This window comes from Manis pentadactyla, chromosome 11 (assembly GCF_030020395.1).
Source record: "Manis pentadactyla isolate mManPen7 chromosome 11, mManPen7.hap1, whole genome shotgun sequence".
In the NCBI taxonomy this organism is placed as follows: domain Eukaryota; kingdom Metazoa; phylum Chordata; class Mammalia; order Pholidota; family Manidae; genus Manis; species Manis pentadactyla.
In genome coordinates, this window is record NC_080029.1 from 48,113,516 (window position 1) to 48,135,156 (window position 21,641).

Genomic DNA, 21,641 nt, shown 5'->3' on the forward strand with positions numbered 1-21,641 from the left:
AATACATGAACAAATGGTTTTTAAACATTAGATAACAGGCAGCACAGGACAGTGATCCCTGAGAGAATAAGCCCCATGATTGCTCCAGCAGCTTGAAAAGGGTAGAAACCCATAGCACAGGGAGGGACTACCCAAACAGAGTTCAGGAATATCCCTGAGTTGAGGAGAGATTAACAGAGAAGAGCTACAGAGATAACAGAGACAGAGCTACAGAGACAGAGACAGCATACACACATGTACATGCTCTGGAATCCTCCAGAGGATTCCTTTTGAGTCTTTAGCTGAATACCATCAGTGCATATGTGGGAGAAAACTGCTTAGAGCTAAGCAGAGAATTTCAAAAGGATCAAGTGAAACAATCCCTGGTGATTACACAGGCCTGGAATAGTTTGTGTCTCCATTGGCTAGAGTAGAAAGACCTTATAACACATAGGGTATTGAGTAGAGTCCTAAAAAGGGTATTGATTCAATAGTGGTGTCAAATTGGTCTATATTAAAGGCCTCTGTGAATCCATCTCTCAAAGTTTAAGAGTAAGCCTTGAATAGATAAAAATCTTTCTAAGTATCTTAGGTGCTCCCAGAACAAAACCCCAAAATATTTAAAAGAATACAAAAAAGTTGAGTATGCTACAAAATGAAATTCACAATGTCTAGAATCCAATAAGAAAAAAAATCCAAGCATGCAAATAAGTAGGAAAAAAAATCCCTCCCACTTGAGGAGAAAAATTAATCCAAAGAAAAAGAGCCAGAATGGGCACAGATGATAAAATTAGGAGATAAGGATGCTATTAAAATAGCTATTGTAAATGTCATAGCCAAGAAGATGATAAAAAGAGACATGAAATATATTTAAAAGACCCAAATCAGATCTCTAGAGATAAAAAATATACTGGATGGAATTAGCTGCAGATTAGATACCACAGAAGAAAATATAAATGTGAAGACAACAATAGGAACTCTCCAAAAGAAGAATTCTGTCAGCACAGAGAGAAAATAGACTGATACACTGAGCTGGGAGACAACTTCAAGAGGCCAAATACACATATAATTGGAGTCTCTGCAGGAAAAGAGAGAGATTGTGGTGGAAGGGAGGAAATAAAAAATATTTGAAGATATAGTGGCTGAAAAGGAGTGGCTGATGAAAACAAAAAACCCACAGGTTCAAGTAACTCAAGAAATCCCAAGTGAACAAACAAAAATCAGACTATACCAATGCACAGCAAAATCAGACTGCTTATACAGGATTTGAGTGGGGGAACAGAGAGGACAGAAATAGAGTATAATAAATAGTTATAGAGAATGTTAGAAGGTAGTGAACTTTATAAGGAAATGAAAATTAAAGCAGGGCAAAAAGGTACCGAAAGTATGTATATGTGGAGTAGGTGGAGAACAGGTTGCAATAGTTAGACATAACTGAGAAATTAATTTTGGGGTAAAAACGTACAGAATGAAGGTTACAGTAAGAAATGGAGAGCCCCTGACTTATGTTAGAAAGGAACACTCTGAATGCTGTACTGAGAGCAGGATTTTGTGGGAATCAGGGGTAGTGGTAGAGACTACCCTAAAGATTATTGCTGCAATTCAAGTGAAAAGTGGCAGTGGTTTAGAGTAATAGCAGCAGAGATTGTGCAAAGTGTTGTAATTCTAGATAAACAGCATTTGTATGTGGAATCACCAGGACTTTCTGATGGATTAGAGATAGGGTGTGAATAAACCAGAAAAATTAAAGATAAGCCTAAGTCTCTAGAGTGAGAAAATGGAAAGATGGAATTTTTATTACTTCAGCTAGTTAAGGTTGCAGGGAGAGGTTTTGTGGGCAAAAACCAGGAATTCAGTTTTACATAGTTTGATATTAAAACATTTAAGAAAAAAACACTGGAATTTGGGAGAGAGATCTAGATTAGAGCTATAAACATGGGTATTGAGGCCTTAGATGGTACATAAATCCTACAGAATGAGTAAGGTCACAAAGAGAGTGCACTTAGATGGAGAAGACAGGAACAAGGACTGAACCCTGGGATACTTCGGTGTAAGAGGCTGGGGAGCCTAAGAGGAACCAGCAAAGGAAACTAAGAAGGAGTAGCCTGTGAGAATGGGGAGCACTGAGTGCAAACTGAAGAAAATGCTTCAAGGCACAAGGAATCCTCAGCCATGTCAAATGCTGCCAAAAGATCAAATAAGATGAAAACTAAGAATTGACTATTAGGTTCAGCAATCTGGACTCACTGGTGACCTTATGAGAGAAGCTTTAGTGGAACGGTGGAAGTGAAAGCCATACTGGTATGGGTTTAAGAGTAAATGGGTCCTCTACCTCCTTCTTCATGGACAATTCAGTCTTAAAGGCATTGGGTGGGACAAAGCAAGGTAGATCCACACTAGATCAGGGGCCCACAGTGGGATGTCAGACTTCAAGGAGAGTGAGAACATCTGGATGGGGTCAGACTGGTGAGGAGTATGGAAGCCCAAGTGGGATGTGAAAGCACCCATGTCAGGAAGGAGAAGTTGTGGAGTGAGAGCTTGGTTCCTTACAGGGGAGTTGAACAAATACTGATAAGGGGAGACAGGATCCCCATTGTCAGTAAAGGAGATACAAATATTAAACATAGAAAACTAGACTGAATTCTGGGTATGGGATAGGAGCTGGTGGAATTGGTGTGAACTGGTGCTTACCTATACACATATACACCATAAAAAATACAGATGCAAAAGGGTGTGTGTGTATGTGCATGCATGCGGGTCTGTGTGTATTCTCTCTCTGTCCTCTGAGAGGAACCAGGAGTGGCAACACTTCAGCAATGAGCACACCTAGCATCCAGATCTTGCTTTCTAAATACTATTCTGAAAGGAACTAGTGCTCTTTGGAGAAGGATGATTCCAGGGCTAGGGCAGGGATATAACAAGAGGACTCTGCAATGTCTTTCTGTGTCAAGCACTAAGGAAACACTCAAAGAATGATGGAGGAATGTAAAAAGAACACAGTACCCAGATTTCTAGTCTATGGCAAAATAAATGATGATAGCAGCAGATTATAAACTACTAAATAAATGAAGAAACCATGAGTTCATATAGATATAATAAATTAAAACAAAATAGAATGTTTGATGTGGAATGGGCTAGTTATATAGTCTCAAGTTCCTTCTGCAAAATTCCAAGTATTTATTAACCTCAAAGAGACAAAAAATAACTTCACACAAAGAAACATGGAAGACACCACCTTAATCAAGTAATGATGTAGTAAATGACAATTTAAAATCATATGCCACTGATAAATGCAATGAGATGAATATTCCATCAATTCTACATTAATGCCATGTTTTCATTACCTGAATTTAATCATAAAGGAAAATCAGAGATCGGGAACAAGACAAGGATGCCCACCCTCCCACTTTTATTCAACAGAGTACTGGAGATCCTAGCCAGGGCAATCAGACAACACAAAGAAACAAAAGGCATCCAGATTGGTAAGGAAGAAGTTCAACTGTCACTGTTTGCAGATGACATGATATTGTACATAGGAAACTCTAAAGAATCCACCAAAAAACTACTAGAACTAATAACTACTAGAACTAATAACTGAATTCAGCAAAGTTGCAGGATACAAAATTGATACACAGAAATCTGTTCCTATATACTAATTATGAACTAGCAGAAAGAGAAATCAGTAAAATAATTCCATTCACAATTGCATCAGAAAGAATAAAATACCTAGGAATAAACCTAACCAAGGAGGTGAAAGACCTATACCCTGAAAACTCCAAGACACTCATGAGAGAAATTAAAGAAGACACCAATAAATGGAAATACATCCTGTGCTCATGGATAGAAAGAATTAATATTGTCAAAATGGCCATCCTGCATAAAGCAATCTACAGGTTCAATGGCAATGCCTATCAAAATACCAATGGCATTCTTCAACAAACTAGAGCAAATAGTTCTAAAATTTATATGGAACCACAAAAGACCCCCAATAGCCAAAGTAATCCTGAGAAGGAAGAATAAAGCTGGGGGGATTATGCTACCTGACTTCAAGCTCTACTACAAAGCCACAGTAATCAAGACAATTTGGTACTGGCACAAGAACAGACCCATAGATCAATGGCACAGAATAGACAGCCCAGATACAAACCCAAGCATATATGGTAAATTAATATATGATAAAGGAGTCATGGATATACAACGGGAAAATGACAGCCTCTTCAACAACTGGTGTTGGCAAAACTGGACAGCTACATGCAAAAGAATGAAACTGGATCACTGTCTAACCCCATACACAAAAGTAAACTTGAAATGGATCAAAGACCTGAATGTAAGTCATGAAACCATAAAACTCTTAGAAGAAAACATGGGCAAAAATCTCTTGAATATAAACATGAGCAACTTTTTTCTGAACATATTTGGGGCAAGGGAAACAAAAGCAAAAAGGAACAAATGGGACTACATCAGACTAAAAAGCTTCTGTAAAGAAAAGGACACCATTAATAGAACAAAAAGGCATCCTACAGTATGGGAGAATATATTCATAAATGACATACCTGACAAGGGGTTAACATCCAAAATATATAAAGAGCTCACATGCCTCAACACCCAAAAAACCAAATAACGTGATTAAAAAATGGGTGGAGGATATGAAGAGACACTTCTCCAAAGAAGAAATTCAGGTGGCCAACAGGCACATGAAAAGATGCTCCACATCACTAATTATCAAGAAAATGCAAATTAAAACCACAATGATATACCACCTCTCACCAGTTAGGATGGCCAACATCCAAAAGACAAGAAGCAATAAATGCTGGCAAGGATGCAGAGAAAGGGAAACCCTCCTACACTGCTGGTGGGAATGTAAGCTAGTTCAACCTTTGTGGAAAGAAATATGGAGGTTCCTCAAAAAACTAAAAACAGAAATACCATTTGACTCAGGAATTCCACTCCTAGGAATTTACCCGAAGAAAACAAGATCCCAGATTCAAAAAGACATATGCACCCCTATGTTTATCACAGCACTATTTACAATAGCCGAGATATGGAAGCAACCTAAGTGTCCATCAGTAGATGAATGGATAAAGAAGAGGTGGTAAATACACACTATGGAATATTATTCAGCCATAAGAAGAAAACAAATCCTACCATTTGCAAGAATATGGATGGAGGTGGAGGGTATTATGGTCAGTGAAATAAGCCAGGTGGAGAAAGACAAGTATCAAATGATTTCCCTCATTTGTGGAGTATAATAACAAAGAAAAAACTGAAGGAACAAAACAGCAGCAGACTCATAGATTCCAAGAAGGGACTAGCGGTTACCAAAGAGGAGGGGTGGGGGAAGTGGGTGGCGGGGAGGGTGGGAGAAGGGAATTGAGCGGCATTATGACTGGTACACATGGTGTGTACGGGGAAGATGGTGTAGCATAGAGAAGATAAGTAGTGACTTTGTGGCATCTTACTACACTGATGGACAGTGACTGCAATGGGGTGTTGGGAGGACTTCATACTATGGGTGAATGTAGTAAATACAATGTATATCATTGTGGTTTTAACTTGCATTTCCTTGATAATTAGTGATGTGGAGCATATTTTCATATATACCTTCATAAGAGTATATATCAATGATACCTTAATAAAAAAACAGAAATATTGGAAAACCCAATTTTAGCAACATTCTACAAAATAAATGGCCTATAATCTTCCAAAGTGTCAAGGTGATGACAGTCAAGGAAGTCTAAGGACAGAGCAACCAAATGCAACATGACTCTGAACTGGGTCCCTTTCCTAAACAGGACATTATTGGGGTGATGTGCAAAACTTAAATGGGATCTGAGGAGTAGAAGGTAGTACTGTATCAATGTTAACTTCCTAATTCTGATGATTATACTATGATTGTGTAGAAAAATGTTTTTACTTTTAGGGAATACACATTAAGCTATTAGGAGGTGATAGGGTACTGTTCGGTAACCTATTCTCAAATGGCTCAGGGGAAAACAAAATTTTTTGCATTGTATTTGTAACTTTTCTGTAACTTTGAGATTATTTCCAGAGTAAAAATAATTTTTCAAAAGACAGGGAAAAGAAAAATTAGAGACTGAATATAGATAACTTTTTCAAGAAGTTATGCTGCAAAGTAGAACAAATGAGGTAGTTACTGGAAGAGGAAGTGGGGGATTCAAGAGAAAAAATTTAAGTTTTATTTAAGATGGAGAAATGACACTGTGTTTGTATGCTGATTGAAACACTGAAATAGAGAACCAAAACCGACGATTCAGGATGGCAGGTAGAGGGGGTGAACTGCTCGAGCGTGTCCTTGATTAGGAAGATGAGTTCCGATGCACGAGGGAAGGCATTCACCTTTGATAAGGGCCTGGGTCTCCCAAGATTGACAATTTCTGAAACTCTGCTATCCAGCAACCTCACCAGACTAGACTGGGGCTGAGAGCCAGGGAGTGAGGAAGGATGACTCTGGACAGTTCCAATAAAGGCCACCACACTGTGATGTTAGGCTGTGGAGACATAGGCACTTAGTCTAGGCAGACACCCTGACAGCTCTGCGAAGCAGTTATCAGTAAAGATGAAAACCAGATCCCGGAATTTAAATGCTATGTAAGGATATAGCTCCATCTTCATTACATCCTGAAACTGAGATATCTTAAAATTGATGTTGCAAAATGCTTGCAAGTCATCAGGCAAAGAAATAAGCACACTGATGGGTTGTCACTGCCTATGCACATGGTAAGCTACCTGTGTATTAAGGCAATCAGTCATTCAATCCCTCTTTTGGTTGAGTTGCCCCCATTAATGGAGCCATCAAAGACTGACTTAACTTTAATTTGTTGCTTAAAAGGACTTCAAAGATTATACTGGGATGGGGGTTTAATGTGGGAAATTACTGTCAATGTCAAACATCACCTGTCACAGGCCTGGCAACATAGTCAAAGGCAAAAGAAACTGCCAGACTCTGAAAAGAGATCATGGAATCTTCAAACTAGGAGAGATTGGTCGGACATTTATCTAGAAGGTTCTTTACTCAAGTCAAAAGCTAGTGGTTACTTTATAGGCTTTAGTTGTCTTTGAATCATTAATAGGTATTTCAAATAAGGGAAAATTAAAACATCTAGCTAAAGCACTAGTAAATGCAGAAGAAACCTCAGTACTCTTTGATATGCCTTGGAATTATACTGAAAATACAAGAGGTGCAATGGAGAGCAAGATCACCGATGTTGGGAATGGAACACAGCTGCTTGCATCACCGTGCTGCCCGCATCTCTGCTGGTGGCCAGCACTGAGTCTAAGGGATCTTTCCACAGTGGTTATGAAGAGCAGCCGGGATCAAACAGTGATTACTAGGGAAAGTAGAATTCTATGAATAAATACCTATTAATTTTTGTTTCTAAAATAATGTGTGAATATTCTAAGTAGTCTCCTGCTCCCTACTCCTGGAAGTTGGGATTAAACTGATGGAACGTATCAGGATTTTTAAAAAAAATGTAATAGAATACTTATTTTGAAATTAACTTACTCTATTTAATAAAAGAAGAAAGACATCCAAAATGATCATCCTAAATCATTATATTTTTAAGGAGGGAGACTTTCTCTGCCTGAAAACTAGTCTATTCAGAAAAACTTGCATTCCAGGGATTTCAAATTATCAAACTTTAACAGTACTACTTCTATAGCTCCCAGGTACAATGCATAAGGCTAAGCATGTACTTGGTGCTTGACAAATGTCTACCAGAGGTTTAAAAATTATATAATTCCTCATAAAAATGAAGTTTTATGCTCAATTATTAAGGTATGTGGGAATTTTAATTTTTTGCTTTGCTTCATTTTCAGCAAATCAAATGACTTAGGACTAGCCCCTGAACATAGCCCTTTCTTCTGTAAGTCCTTTGATATACTCACTGATTTTACTATTCCCCCCAAACACTCCCAACTGGCCAATAGGAGGACTGTATCTCATCCTTCCTAATAAACTGAAGGCAAGCATTTTAGAGAAGAGATGTTAAAACTTTCAATTGAAATTCTGGAAAAAAATACCTGGAAAGTCCCAAACCTAGGATTTACGTACCCTCTAGTACCAAGTAACAAGCATGGTGTCTAACTGGCCCATTTCTCAGTACGGTTGTCAGCAAAGTTCAATTCCAATCTATTATGAGTCAATCATCAGAAAGAGGATTTAATCATTAGACATGTTCATATTTGGTTCAATAATTTACACACATTTGTCAGTTATGAAAATCAACCTGTTCTTCTTATGTTGAACCATTTTAAAAAGAAGTTATACTATAAATACTGGCTACTTATAATCATACACAGGACATACAAGTTATCTACCCTTAAAATGATCAATTCCTCCCTTCATTTTTATATTTCAATTAATTTCCTCCTATTACCACAGTTTTATTTGACCAATTACATTCATGCTTGGAATTTTCCAAATGATAATTGGAAGTGTCATGTGGAATATAGTTCTTGACGTCTTGTTATATGACATGCACAGTACATGCAGTTAAAGCTATCCACTAAAATAGTGTTTCCTGAATGCCTGTGTACCTCAGCAGCAGGAAGGATGCCGAGTAGACAGCACGGTCTTTGACTCTGAGGACTGTGTAGTCAAGTTGGAAAAATTTATTTTGGTGAAAGTGAAATTAATTAGTAAATTCACTAGTAAACATGGCCAGAATGGAAAAAGACATTCATGGGCAAGTGGATATTTGACTCGACCCCTAATAGAGGAGTAAGATTTGGACAATGTCTTAGTCCACTTGATTTGCTATAACAATACCATAGATGGGTGGATTACAAATAACAGAAATTTATCTCTCACAGTTCTGGAGGCTAGGAAATCTAATGTCATGGTGCCGGCAGATTTAGTGTCTGGTGAGGGTCCACTTTCTTGTTCATGGGTGGTCATCTCCTCACTGTAATCTCACATGGTAGAAGGGATAAGAGACCCTTTAAGGGCACTAATCCTATTCACGAGGGCTCTATCCTTATGACCTAACAACCTCCCAAAGGCCCCTCATCCTACTACCATCACCTGGGGGGGTTAGGATTTCAACATTTGAATTTTGGGTGGGGATGCAAACATTGTGCCTACAGCAGCTAGGAGAGGAAAAAGGGGAAGGAGGTTCTCAGTGAGGGACCCAGAGTAACAGTGAGATTTGCATAGCATATTCTTGGGATGGCAAGGAGATCAAGATGGAAAGTTCTATTGGGAATATCTAGGGGAAATGAAAAATAAATGGGAAATTTTTATGTGGGGTCAATTTATAGAGCATCCACTCAGTTAAGGAGTAATCACTTCATCCACACTCCAGCCTTGGCTTTCTTGTGCCCTTCATTTACATTATTCTTCATAATGTTACAACACTCTCTGCCGAAGAGCATTTTTCCAGCTTACAATGATTCTTACCCTTACTTAATAATTCATCCCCTACCTATCCTTACAGGTGGGTTAATTCCTAGGTGCCATGTTGTGCAGGGTGGTTCAATTGCAACATCAGTTGATTGGAACTGCAGATGGCTCATTCTTGCTAGAACAGAGATGCCACTCAGCATATGAAATTGAGACTAAAAGGCATTGTGTTAATCTTTATCTTTCTTCATGGGGCTTGAACTATATATGATATGGAATCCTGGGAGCCACGGGCAGCCATCATGTCTGCCATTTAGAAGACGCAGCTGAGAAATCAAATCTTCCCATGATGAGAGAGAGGCAGACACACAGAGAAGCAGAGACAGAGTGCACACACGCTTCCTGATGCTCTTCCCGCTCCCACCCCACTGGCAGCCTGGCCGCAGTTCTGCCCTGGGGTTCTGAGACACACTGCCTCCCTTAACACCAACCCTCTCCTCCTGCCTAAGCTAGCTTGGGGTAGGTTCCTGTAATTAGAGACACAAGGAGTCCTAATATAGTGATACATAAATAGATTTACTGAAGTCCTGCTGTCCTTCATTTTCATGCACGCTCTCTCAACCTGTGCTCTCAGGACAAGCTTTCTTTCACTGGCCACTGCCCTGCACCAGTGTGAGTATACTGCTGTGTCATGTGACTCAGTGTCACAATCTCCACAGCCCTGTCTGCTCCTCCCCTCAGACCCCTGCCTGTGATTTCTCTTTACTCTGTCCTTGAATGAAATGCTAACAAAGAAACACAGGAAGGCTGGGAGTATAACTTATATATGCCTGAGGCTGATGAACAGATAATGGGTTCATTAGCCCAAATCTCCCAGGATCTGTGATGCAAAGGAATAGGAAACAAGAAGGTTTAAAACTGAATATGCTATTCAGATCCTCATAAGGTAGACCTCTGTGCAGCGGAGTTATTCTGGAGGCCACAGGAAGGAGAAGGCCACCCCCTGCTTAAGGGACCCTGACAGCCTATTTCACCTGCAGGAGGCTCTGTCAGATGTACATAAAGCCACCACTGCCCTGCAGCTTGAAGACGTCACTACTGTGACTGGGAAATCACAAAAAGGGAATCTTAAGAAAGAAGCCCTTTCCTGCTGATGGGGTCATGCACAGAAAGTAGGTGGAAAAGCCTGAATGCTCAGAAGCCTTGAAGGGACTCGTACAGGCAGATCACCAAAGCCTAAACGAGCTAGCTGACAGCTGTGTCAATGTGGCCACAGTTTTATCCAACAAATAAACTAAAAATAATCTGACACCTCACCACAGCAGGCCTGCCTGGCTGTGATGTGCAGAATAAATGCTAAAATAAAGGCTGCTGCTGTATTTCCAACAATTTAAGGCCTAATGACGTCAAGAGGGATCCAGACACTTGGATGTGAAGATCCCCTAGGAAGGTGACCATCGGTGCTCAGTGTATCAGCCTGACGCTTTGTTGCTCTTTCAGCAGTGATTTCTCTGGTTTCTTTGGAAGTAGTACAGAAAGGGTACCAGGGTATGGTATTGGCTTCTTTCTGATGATATCTGGTAATTATGCTCCTTGGGTACCTTATTTGCATCAACCAATGATGGGTCTTAGTCATATTCTTTGTAACACCTTGCTAAACTAGGAGATCGCTGAGGGCAAGAATCATCTTCATCTTTATTCATATCTGTGTCTCTAGGACTTCACAAGGCCTGGCAATTTAGAAAGCTCTCAGTAAAATATTTATTAGGTAAATGAATAAATGAACACCTGAAAAGCAACAAAACTCCAACCTGATGATGAGATGGGAAAGCTTCTTAAGGGATGAAATGACTGGTCTGAGTCTTCAAGGAGTCACTGGAGTTGGCAAAGTGGAAAGGTAGAGAGAGGAGGGTGAATCTTCCAGGCATTTGACGTTCCCATCAAGGAAATTACAAGTGGTTCAGTAAGGCATGTGGACCAAAGGAAGGGGATGAAGCTGCAAAGACAAGGCAGGGTCCAGAGGACCTTGCCTACCCAGCCCAAGAGTTTTAATTTTATTTCATAGGTAACGGGAATCAGTAAAAAATTTTCAGAGAGGAAAAAAGTACAATTTTCTTTTCTTTTAGAAAGTTGGCAGCAATGTGGGATAATGATAGCGGGGATGGAGATGGGGTTGAGATGGGATTTCAGAGGTCAGCTAGGAGCCCCTTGCAGTCAGTAACTCAGGCAAGGAATGATAGAGGTTTGACTTATGGCTGAAAGGGCCTACTTCTGTCCTCTTCCTCCCACTGTCAGCTTTTATAGCAAGGGAGGAAAAGACAAGAGGCAAGGGTAAAAGAGGAGAAGAGGAGCATGGTGAAGGAGCAGGCAGTGGTGGAGAGCTGTTTTAAAATTTCATTCATGAGTAAAGAAAAATTAAAGCTGTTTACATCTTAGAGCCCATTATCAAGACTAAAACAAAAACAAAAACAAAAACAAACCAAGATTTAGCATAGATGGTAAAATATCTATGGATATTTGCTCAGTTTATTTATGGGAGAAGACCAACTCTTCTTTCACTCTGGCACTGTCTGATAGGAGTTAGGAGCGAACCCTTTCACTTAGGACTCTAGTTCTAAACCTTGACTGTACATTGAAATTAACTGATAATTAAAGAAAATTGATGCCTGAATCATACACCAAGAGAATCTAATTTAATTGGTCAAGGGTGTGGTCTTGGAATTGGTCCTTTTATAGAATCTCCGGGGTGATTTGAATGTACAAATGTTATGAGAACCATTGGTCTAAACCAGGGGTCAAGAAAGTTTTCAGTAAGGGTAAATATTTCATGCTCTGTGGGCCACATGGGTTCTGTTGCAACTACTCTACTACGCTGCTGCAGTATGCAATTAGCCACAGACCTACATGAATGAGTGGTGTGGCTGTGTTCTAATGCAACTTCATGTAGAAGAACAGGTAGTGGGCTGGATCTAGCTCCTGAGCCTTAAATTACTGAACCTTGCTTTAGAAGCACACTCCAAAGGATGGCTCGATTGTCCAGGTTACTGAGGCAGGTACAAAGAAAATAGGAAAAAATATTATAGTTTTAAAAAGGGCATTTGGAAGAATGTTCTAGTTTTATTTTAGTAAAACAAAATACATTTCTGAGTCTTATTTCAAAAAATGCTTGGGTCTTTTGGGGAAGTGAAGCTTTGGTAGTTAACAAGAATTCTGCAGTAGCTGTCCTGCAGTAGCTATCTGTTAATAATGATATTGTTGAGGACAACTTTACATTTAAAATCTGCCAACAAAGGGTTTGGATTTAAAGTCTTGGTCCAATATGAGTTAGGTCCAATTTAAGGCAAAGCTTTCAGGTTAGAACTGGGGATTGAGAGAAAGAAAGAAAGAAAGAAGTAGATCACTAACTTTTATTAAACCTTTATGCCATTTGATTTCTTAAGGAGACCATGTGTGATTTTTATGTTTTGAAGAAAAAAATCAGGTAGGGTATAAAGAGGAAAAGAATTATAACCTGCAATGGTGAGCAGAGGGATTAGACATAATACATAGATACTGCAACTGAGAACATAAACCAGGACAGAAAAAGCTAAAACTCAAATGAGAAGAGGGTCTCCACAAGGTCAGGGAGGTCAGCTGGGGGACCAATATGTTGTGTGCTCTCAGATAGAACTCACCAAACCTATGGTTTTGTTTGTTTTGTTTTCAAGTCGACATGGAGAACCAGTTTTAATTCATACTATCATTTTATTCTGGAGAAATCTAAAGAAGGCAAAGACCCATTAGAAAAACTAACTTCTGCCCAATCATCGCTTCTCTCCCACCGTCGCGGACTGCATCTGTTCCTACAGAAGATGGGTCAGTGCCAGGTGCCGAACATCACAGCGCTGATGCCCAGCGAGACAAGCGTGTGCGCTGCGCTGTCCTCACCTTTATCCTGTCAATGTTGGCTTCCATCTTCAGCTGTTCTACCAGCTTCCGGGCCTGCGCTATGCTGGCGGTATTGTTGCTCGCCATCAGGATGTTGGCTGGGCTCGTCTGCCTCCCTAGGAAAGAAGACAAGGAGGAAGAACACATCAGAGAATTCGCAAGCTGTCAGACTTGCAGGTTCATCCTAACCAAGAGACCCTGAAAGAGGGGCTGTGGTCGGGCCGGGGGCACCTCAAGGCAGCTCTGAGTCTGACCAGCAGGGAGGCCACAAGATGAGGTTTGCTTTCCTAACTCCCTGTGCCCTCTGCCCTTCCATCCTCTGCCAGGGGAAAAAAAAATGAAGAATATTTACCAGATCAATTGGAATAAGATATGCCACCACACTAAGAAAGCAAGTTATTAAAATTATCTTAGTTTCTTAAAGAAGTTCAAGATGGTTAATAGTCACAGTATGCATTGGGTACTGTTATTGTCAGGTACTGTGTTAAGTGCCCTCAGAGCATGAGGAGTGAAAGGTGAGCAAATAGAGGAAAGATAAATTATATAATTTATATATAAATTTTATATTTATATATAAAAGTTTTCAGCATCACCTCCATGGGCTCCACTGCTAATCTGATTAACTGTAACCACCTCAGTCTATTTTACTGCAGAGACACTGCAGTGGGATGTGTGGCTTTTCAGTGTTGTTTATTATGGGGAAGTTGGGGTTCCTACGGCCAGGGTCCTCACTGAACTTAAACCACCTGATGATCTAACTGGCCTGTTGCTGGGTTGCTGCTTCCACACCTTTAGGCAATAAGCTATTATTGCACTGGATAGAGAGCTCAGCCCAGTGCTCTGGGCAGAGGCAGAGACACTAGTGCTCAACATACTGCCAGAGAACAAGCTGGGTAATAAACCCTTTCACTCCAAAGAACGTTTTGCTGTCATTCTTTGGTCACACTGAATCCATAGCGAACTTGCCTGGGGCTGAAACCCATTGGCAAGATAATTGGCGTAGTTGGCAGGATTCAGTGTTGACCAAGGAAAAAGACAGGCTGCCCTCATGGGAGGGGTGCTTCAGCGGGCTGCCCCTGTGAGTGGGGAGACAGTGGATCATCCCCCAGTGGGTATGTGGTCTGAGGTGGCTTGCCTCCTCGAGGACTGGGCCCCACCCCAGGACTGGAGGCAAGTGGAGGAGACACCTGAGGCAGTAGGGGTGGCTCTTGATATAGTAAGCAGATCCTTTGAGAAGCAGAGTGCCCGGGAGGCAGTGGGGACTGTGGGTTGGCTGCTTCTCACAGTCTTAAAAAGGTCTACAGAGGAGACCCAAGGAATGGCGGCATGAGAACGTAAGCTGCAAACTTCAGTAGATTCCCTGAGGAGAGAAAGGTGCCATCAGCCCCAGAAATGGAGGAGCTGGAGAAGGATGAAGGGGTGGTGCTGGAGGCACTGCCCCTCCTGTATTGAAAGCACGCCCAGTGGTTGTAAATGAAATAAAGACTCAGCAGCTGAAAGTTCCCCAAGGAGAGGAGCAGCCCCCTCCCCAGGTCGTGGAGCACTCTACGGTCCACCCCTATACTCAGGCTGAGCTGGTGGAATTGGGCTCCCTGTTTAGGCAGAAGACAGTGGAGTCAATATCAGCTTGGCTCCTGTGTCTGTGGACTTAGGGGTGGATGGAATTGTTCTGTCGGGATCAGAGATGGGAAAGCTGTCTTCCCTGACAGTGCAGCCTGCCTTGAGGCAGCAATTACAAAATGCACATCAGACCCCAGGGATTCACCCCCTCCTTGATTGGCTTATGGCTGCACTTCAGACTGTGTGGCCCAATCCGGGTGATCTGCCATCCTCTCCTGTTAGATGGCAGACATGTGCTGAACTCCAACAGGTGCTACAGGAGCTAGGCATAAGAAATTCCATTTATAGTCCAGAGGATTATAACCCAGAAGAAGAGATTTTCACTACTGGGATGAGAAATATTGTGCTTCAAATGGCTCCCACATCCCTCTTTGGGTCTCTAGTGGCCATTCTTTCCCCTCACTTAGGGCATCCCATAAGGGGGGTGACATGTACAGTAGCAGACTTAGGAGAGGCAGAAGCAATGAGAATCTGGAAAGAAATAAGACCTGTTACTCACAAGAAGAATTTAAAGGGCCCTATGAAGGTTACAAGGACCCAGATGTGGGTTGATTTAATATGGGCAGGAGCAGATGGAAGGAAATTACCGGGAAAGTCCAATAGGATCTTACTAACGCTATGGCAACAGCTGAAACCAGAGCAGCAGTTCCAGCCATTAAGACCAAAGAGGCAGAGGTCAGAGATAGAGCCACGAATCTAGCCTGTGTGTTTGCAAGAATTCCTGCTGGGGAGCAAGCCAACCTCACTTGAGCCCACACATGAGGTGATTGGGGAACACGGTTTAACTGAGGGGAAGGTCAAGGTATCTGCCCTGAGGGACCAGGAGGAGACTGGAGGCCACATGTTGAAATAGCTATCATTGGTCCCCAGTGAACATACAATGTGTCCTGGCTCTGGTGGACACAGGGGCTGAATGTTCACTGATTCATGGTAATCCTGAGCGGTTCCCTGGGAACCCCACTATTATAGATGGATATGGGGGGAAGGCTATCAGAGTAAAAAAAGCCCAAATCCCTTTGGGAATAGGGCATCTACCCCCAAAAGAGTATACTGTGTATATATCTCCTATTCCTGAGTATATTTTGGGGATTGATATCCTGCAGGGTCTATGGTTGCAGACCACTGCCGGTGAGTTCAGACTGAGAGTACATGTGGTGAAGGCAGTTCTGAGGGGACATGCTAGGCACCCGCTCATAGCTTTGCCTGTGCCTCAGCAGGTGACTAATACCAAACAATACATACTGCCTGAAGGGCATAAAGAGATTGCAGAAACTCTCCAGGAGCTGGAAAAGGTGGGCATTATAAAGCCACCCATAGTCCTTTCAATTCCCCAGTGTGGCCTGTAAAAAAGCCAGATGGCTCCTGGTGTATGACTGTGGATTACAGAGAACTGAATAAAGTCATACCCCCTATGCATGCTGCTGTCCCTCTATTGCAGACATGATGGATACCCTCAGCCATGAACTAGGAACATACCATTAAGTGGTAGATCTTGCTAATGCCTTCTTTTCCATTGACATTGAGCAGGAAAGTCAGGAACAGTTTGCCTTCATGTGGGAAGGATGGCAATGGACTTTCACCATCCCCCCACAGGGATACCTCCACAGCCCCACCATCTGTCATGGACTTGTAGCCCAGGACTTGGCTACATGGGAGAAACTGCCAACAGTGCAGCTGTACCATTATATTGATGATGTCATGCTCACATTTGATTCTCTTTCAGATCAAGAAGGTGCAGCACCTAGACTGCTGCAACATTTACAAGAGAAAGGATGGGCTGTGAACAGCACCAAGGTTCAGGGACCTGGTTTGTCTGTTAAATTCTTGGGGGACATCTGGTCGGGTAAGACCAGTTATACCAGAAGCAGTTATAGACAAAGTCCAGGTCTTTCCTACCCGCACAACTGTAGCATTGCTACAGGAGTTTCTGGGTATTCTATGCTACTGGAGAGTGTTTATACAGCACTTGGCACAAATTCTGAAGCCCTTATACTGGTTGGTACAAAAGGGTGTCAGGTGGGACTGGGATGAGACATGTGCATCTGCCTTTACTACAGCAAAACAGGCAGTCAAGGCCGTGCAGGCCTCGAGTGTGATAGATCCATCAAGGCCCTGTGAGCTGGATGTCCATGTCACTGAAGATGGTTATGGCTGGGGTCTCTGGAAGCAGCTTGAACAAACTCACCAACCGATTGGATTCTGGTCACAACTCTGGAAAGGGGCAGAGGGTATGATACACTTTGATAGAAAAAACTGGCTGCCATGTAGCATGCCTTGCTGGCTCCAGAACCCATCACTGCAATGGCCCCAATAAAGGTAATAACCACCTATCCCATCTTGGGGTGGGTACAAGACTGGACCCAAAAGCCAAAAGTGGTGTGGCACAAACACCCACACTAGCCAAGTGGGGTGCTTACCTATAGCAGCGTAGTGCCCTCTCTAGTAGGCCCTTGAGTGAAGAACTTCAATGCTTGTTGGGGCCAGTGACATCTACTAGTGAAAAGCAGGGAAAAACTGGCTTTTGAACCATTAGTAGCAGAGAGTCCCTATCAGGAGGGAAGAGCCCCTATACCCAAAGTTGCATGGTACACAGATGGCTCCAGCCATGGGCAGCCCCCAAAATGGAGGGCCATAGCTTTCCTACCTAAGACTGAGGCAATATGGATAGAAGATGGTGAGGGGAAGAGCAGCCAATGGGCAGAATTGTGGGCTTTGTGGCTTGTGATCAGCAAGAAGCCCTCCCCTATATTTGTCTGCCCTGACAGCTGGGCTGTCTATTGGGGCTTGACACTGTGGCTACCAACCTGGTACTATGCCAACTGGCTGGTTGGTCACTGTCCCCTTTGGGGCAAGAATTATGGCAAGACTTATGGGCCTGTGGTCAGATCAAAATAATTACAGTATACCATGTGACAGGTCATTTGCCACTGGCATCCCCAGGAAATGATGAGGCAGATAAATTGGCCCAGATACGTTGGTTAGAAGGAAAGCCTGCCTCTGATGTAGCCCAATGGTTACAGCATTTGTTGCATACAGGGCAAAAGATAATATGGGCTGTAGCCCATTGGTGGGGCTTGCCTTTGACCTTCGGGGAAGTTAGTAGAGCTTGGCAGGAGTGTGTCGTGTGCTCCAAAAGGGACTTACACCAAGTTCCACAGCAACATGGGACAATAGCTAAGGGGCCTATACCCCTCGTCAGGTGGCAGATAGACTATACTGGGCCTCTACCTGTGTCAGAAGGATATCGGTACACGATGACTTGTGTGGACACAGCTACTGGACTTCTGGTTGCTTTTCCTACCTGTTGTGCAGACCAGCAGGTGACCAAAAGAGGCCTGGAGCATCTCTTTGCGGCCTATGGCCAACCCCAGGTGATTGAAAGTGATCAGGGCACCCATTTTACAGGACATACACTGCAAGAATGGGTACAACAGCTGGGAATCAAGTGGAAGTTTCATGTGCTGTATAATCCTACCACAGCAGGCATGATAGAGAGGCACAATGGCTTGTTAAAATTCAGACTAATGTCAGATACCAATAGTCTGTGGGGGATGGTCAGTCCGCTTATGGACTGTGCTACAGTGTTTGAATGAGAGACCCCAAAAGGGAGCCCTGAGCCCCATAGAAATGTTAGCACATATGGCTGCCTCCCCTATACAACTGCAAGTACAAACCAAGGAAGAATCACTGAAGCTGAGGTTTGGCCACCAGAATAACATTTTGCTGCCGGCCAAACTGCACTGAACCCCAGAGACTCCATTGAGTGGACGTGGTCTTGGACCTTTTGACACATGGACCAACGATGGCTGGCTCTCCTGGCACCTTGGGGACAAGGTCTGGAAGCTGGCCTCCTGTGTATTCCTGGCATAACAGCAGAGTGGCCACCAAAGGTTACAGTAGTATATCCTGAACAGCCAGAAGGTAAGAGCATCTTACCGGGAGTTTTGTTTTATCACTGTGGCCAGTGCATGCACCTCCAGTAGCACTATATATAGACCCTTCAGTAACCCCCACGGGGAAAGGAGTAAAAGTATCATACACTAGACCTGGAAGGGACCTCCTTCCTGCTACAGTTCTTTCACAGGACCGCTCTCTTGCATGCATCCTACCTGATAGACAAGATTTACCTATGTTGGTGGCATTAAAACATGTGTCCTATCGCCCCTGAAGTCTTTGTGGATTGGGAACTTCCTCTGCTTTGAGGATTATTATAATTTTTGTTATTAGGAACCTCCTCTGGCTTGAGAATTATTATAATTTTTGTATCAAAATTTTGCTATATCTTAATTTTTATTATCTCTAAGTTGTTTTTATCCTCTGTTGCTATTGTGGAATCTGGTTACATTGTTCCAGCTTTCTTGCACGGGGACCATGGCGGAAGATTGAAAGTGTGCAGATTGTAAGGTGAGAATCCTGGAGGGGTGAAGTGTGGGGAAGTCGGGGTTCCTATGACCAGGATCCTCACTGAACTTAAACCACCTGATGATCTAACTGGCCTGTAGCTGGGCTGCCGCTTCCACACCTTTAGGCAATAAGCTATTATTGTGCTATATATAGAGCTTGGCCTAGTGCTCTGGGCGGAGGCAGAGATGCTAGTGCTCGACCTACCACCAGGAGAACAAGCCGGGTAATAAACCCTTTCACCCCAAAGAACGTTTTGCTGTCAATTTCTTTGGTCACACTGAATCCATAGCAAACTTGCCCGTGGCTGAAACCCATTGGCAAGACATTTAACCATCATTGTTTTAAATAGTCATTTCTCTTCACACTATTTGGAACAAGGCTTGATTCACAACTATTCATATTATTCACAATTCACATCTATAATGTCAAGGGGGAAGGACTGCCACATCTAAATTGTTAATTACATCAGTGAGTTCACCAATAGTGTTCTAAATTAAGCACAACAGATTACTTTATAAATATGGAAATGGAACATAAATGTTTAGAGTGGAATTCTGTGCCGATGTAGATTGTGAGACAGTTTCCTTGCCTCTGGCTCTGCTCTGCCAGACCCTGTCCCCTTCTTTGCCTCTACTCCCTCCAATCTCATTTCTCTTCTATCTTGACCTGCCATCTCAGTTTATTCTTGTTGTTCATCTTGGAAACTATTCTATTTTATTCCATTTCCTCCACAATCTGATTAGGTCTTGGTCCATGTCAAGGTGCCATACGCTGTTTCAGGACCATCTGTGTCAATGTGCCCCACAAGGTCAACGACACCCAACAGTAGAACAGTGTCTGGGAGCTTCAATTCAACTGGAGTGCATGACCCAAGAACTGAGAAGCACTAAAACACTGCTTCAGTCAGCACTAGTCAAATATTGTTCTGAAGACCTTATATTAAAAACTGTGGATTCTGTTAGCTTTGGGGAATATTTTTATCTAGGGATAAAGCAGGATCATGGTACCATCTCAAAAAGGAAAGAGAACACACAGAAAACATGCAGAAGGCTGACTCACACACAATAAGTTCAACATAAGGGTTTTTTTTTTTAACTCATCTAATAAAATCAAGGAACAATTTTTAATTACCAAAAAAAGGAAAAGTATCTCCTTTGGCATTTATTTCCTGATATATAGTTTCTTCAAGACAAAAGAAGTTATGTATAACTCCCTATAAACACAGAGGTCCCTTCATAGAGTGTTATTTTTATAAGGAAGCCTGAAAAATATCCCAGTAACATTTACAGTATAAATTGGAAGATAACTGTTCCTTCAATTTATTTTCAGAGGGTTTGGAACAATAAAATGGGAAGAAAGACTGAAGGGATTTTGAAGCCACAAAGGTCTCTAACCTCTACTTAGATATGCTTGAAGATCAAGGGAGAGATCTTGCATGTAAAAACCAAAAAATTAAAAGGAGGAGGCTTTAACAACTATGATTATCAGCATGGTTAGGGACCCAATCATTTGAGCCCCACAGGGAAACTGTATGATTCCAAATCACACAGTTAATAGCCAAACAATAAAACTTCACAGGGCCAAGATTAAGTATTGGCTTACCCAGTAAGGTGGCCTAACTCTCCCAAATCACCCAAAGGTCGAAGCAGCCGTGACCTACAAGTCCCTGGACACTGTTCTGTGAGGCTAACATTTCTTCCAAACTAGAATTTTTCACACTAGAATTCAGACTATCACAGAACCACCAAATTTTCACTGGGCCTGAGGGAGCCTTGGGAGTCTGGCCAGCTATTCTTCTGGCCTTGAATCTAAACGAGATCACAGAGCAGCCTGTGGCAGAGATCACAGCTTGCCTTCAAATACCCCTTCTCTTCTTTATTAGTAATAATTCTTTTTCTTTTTAACAGACGTAATAAGAACCCTGAATTTTAACTAGGAATATTTTGCTGAAAGATATATTCCCCAGTAGCTTGATATAGCTATATAAAGTTCTGGCCAATGAGCTAAGCAGAAGTGTCCTTGAAGGGAGGAGGTGTGCCCTTGACTCCCCTTCCTTCTGCTACTGGCCTAGAAGGTAGTCCTGTTGACCACAGAACTCTCTTTTGAACCTCTAGTCTACCCTCCAGGGTGAGCAGGAAGGATCTGGCTTCTTATTGACATTGTAGAGCCACCAGGCCAGCTATGAACTGGCTCACCATTTATGTGAAGAGAAATAAGCACCTATTTTATTTATTTACACTACCATTATTAAGGGTCTCTCTGTCATTGGCTGACAGAGCTGCCATTAACTGATTAAATTCCCCTTTATTTTCATTTGAGGATCTAGGAAAATGTATGTCCTAATGCC

General features: G+C 42.2%; 1 protein-coding gene across 1 annotated transcript in view; it reads right to left on the bottom strand.

Moving 5' to 3' along the window:
- GNG2 (G protein subunit gamma 2) overlaps nt 1–21,641 on the bottom strand; it is a 108,066-nt gene that overhangs the window by 7,142 nt on the left and 79,283 nt on the right. Inside the window, exon 3 of the mRNA XM_036917848.2 lies at nt 13,271–13,386. Within this exon, the coding sequence (XP_036773743.1) occupies nt 13,271–13,357 (87 nt within the window). The 5' untranslated portion in view covers nt 13,358–13,386. The remainder of the gene's footprint in view (nt 1–13,270; nt 13,387–21,641) is intronic.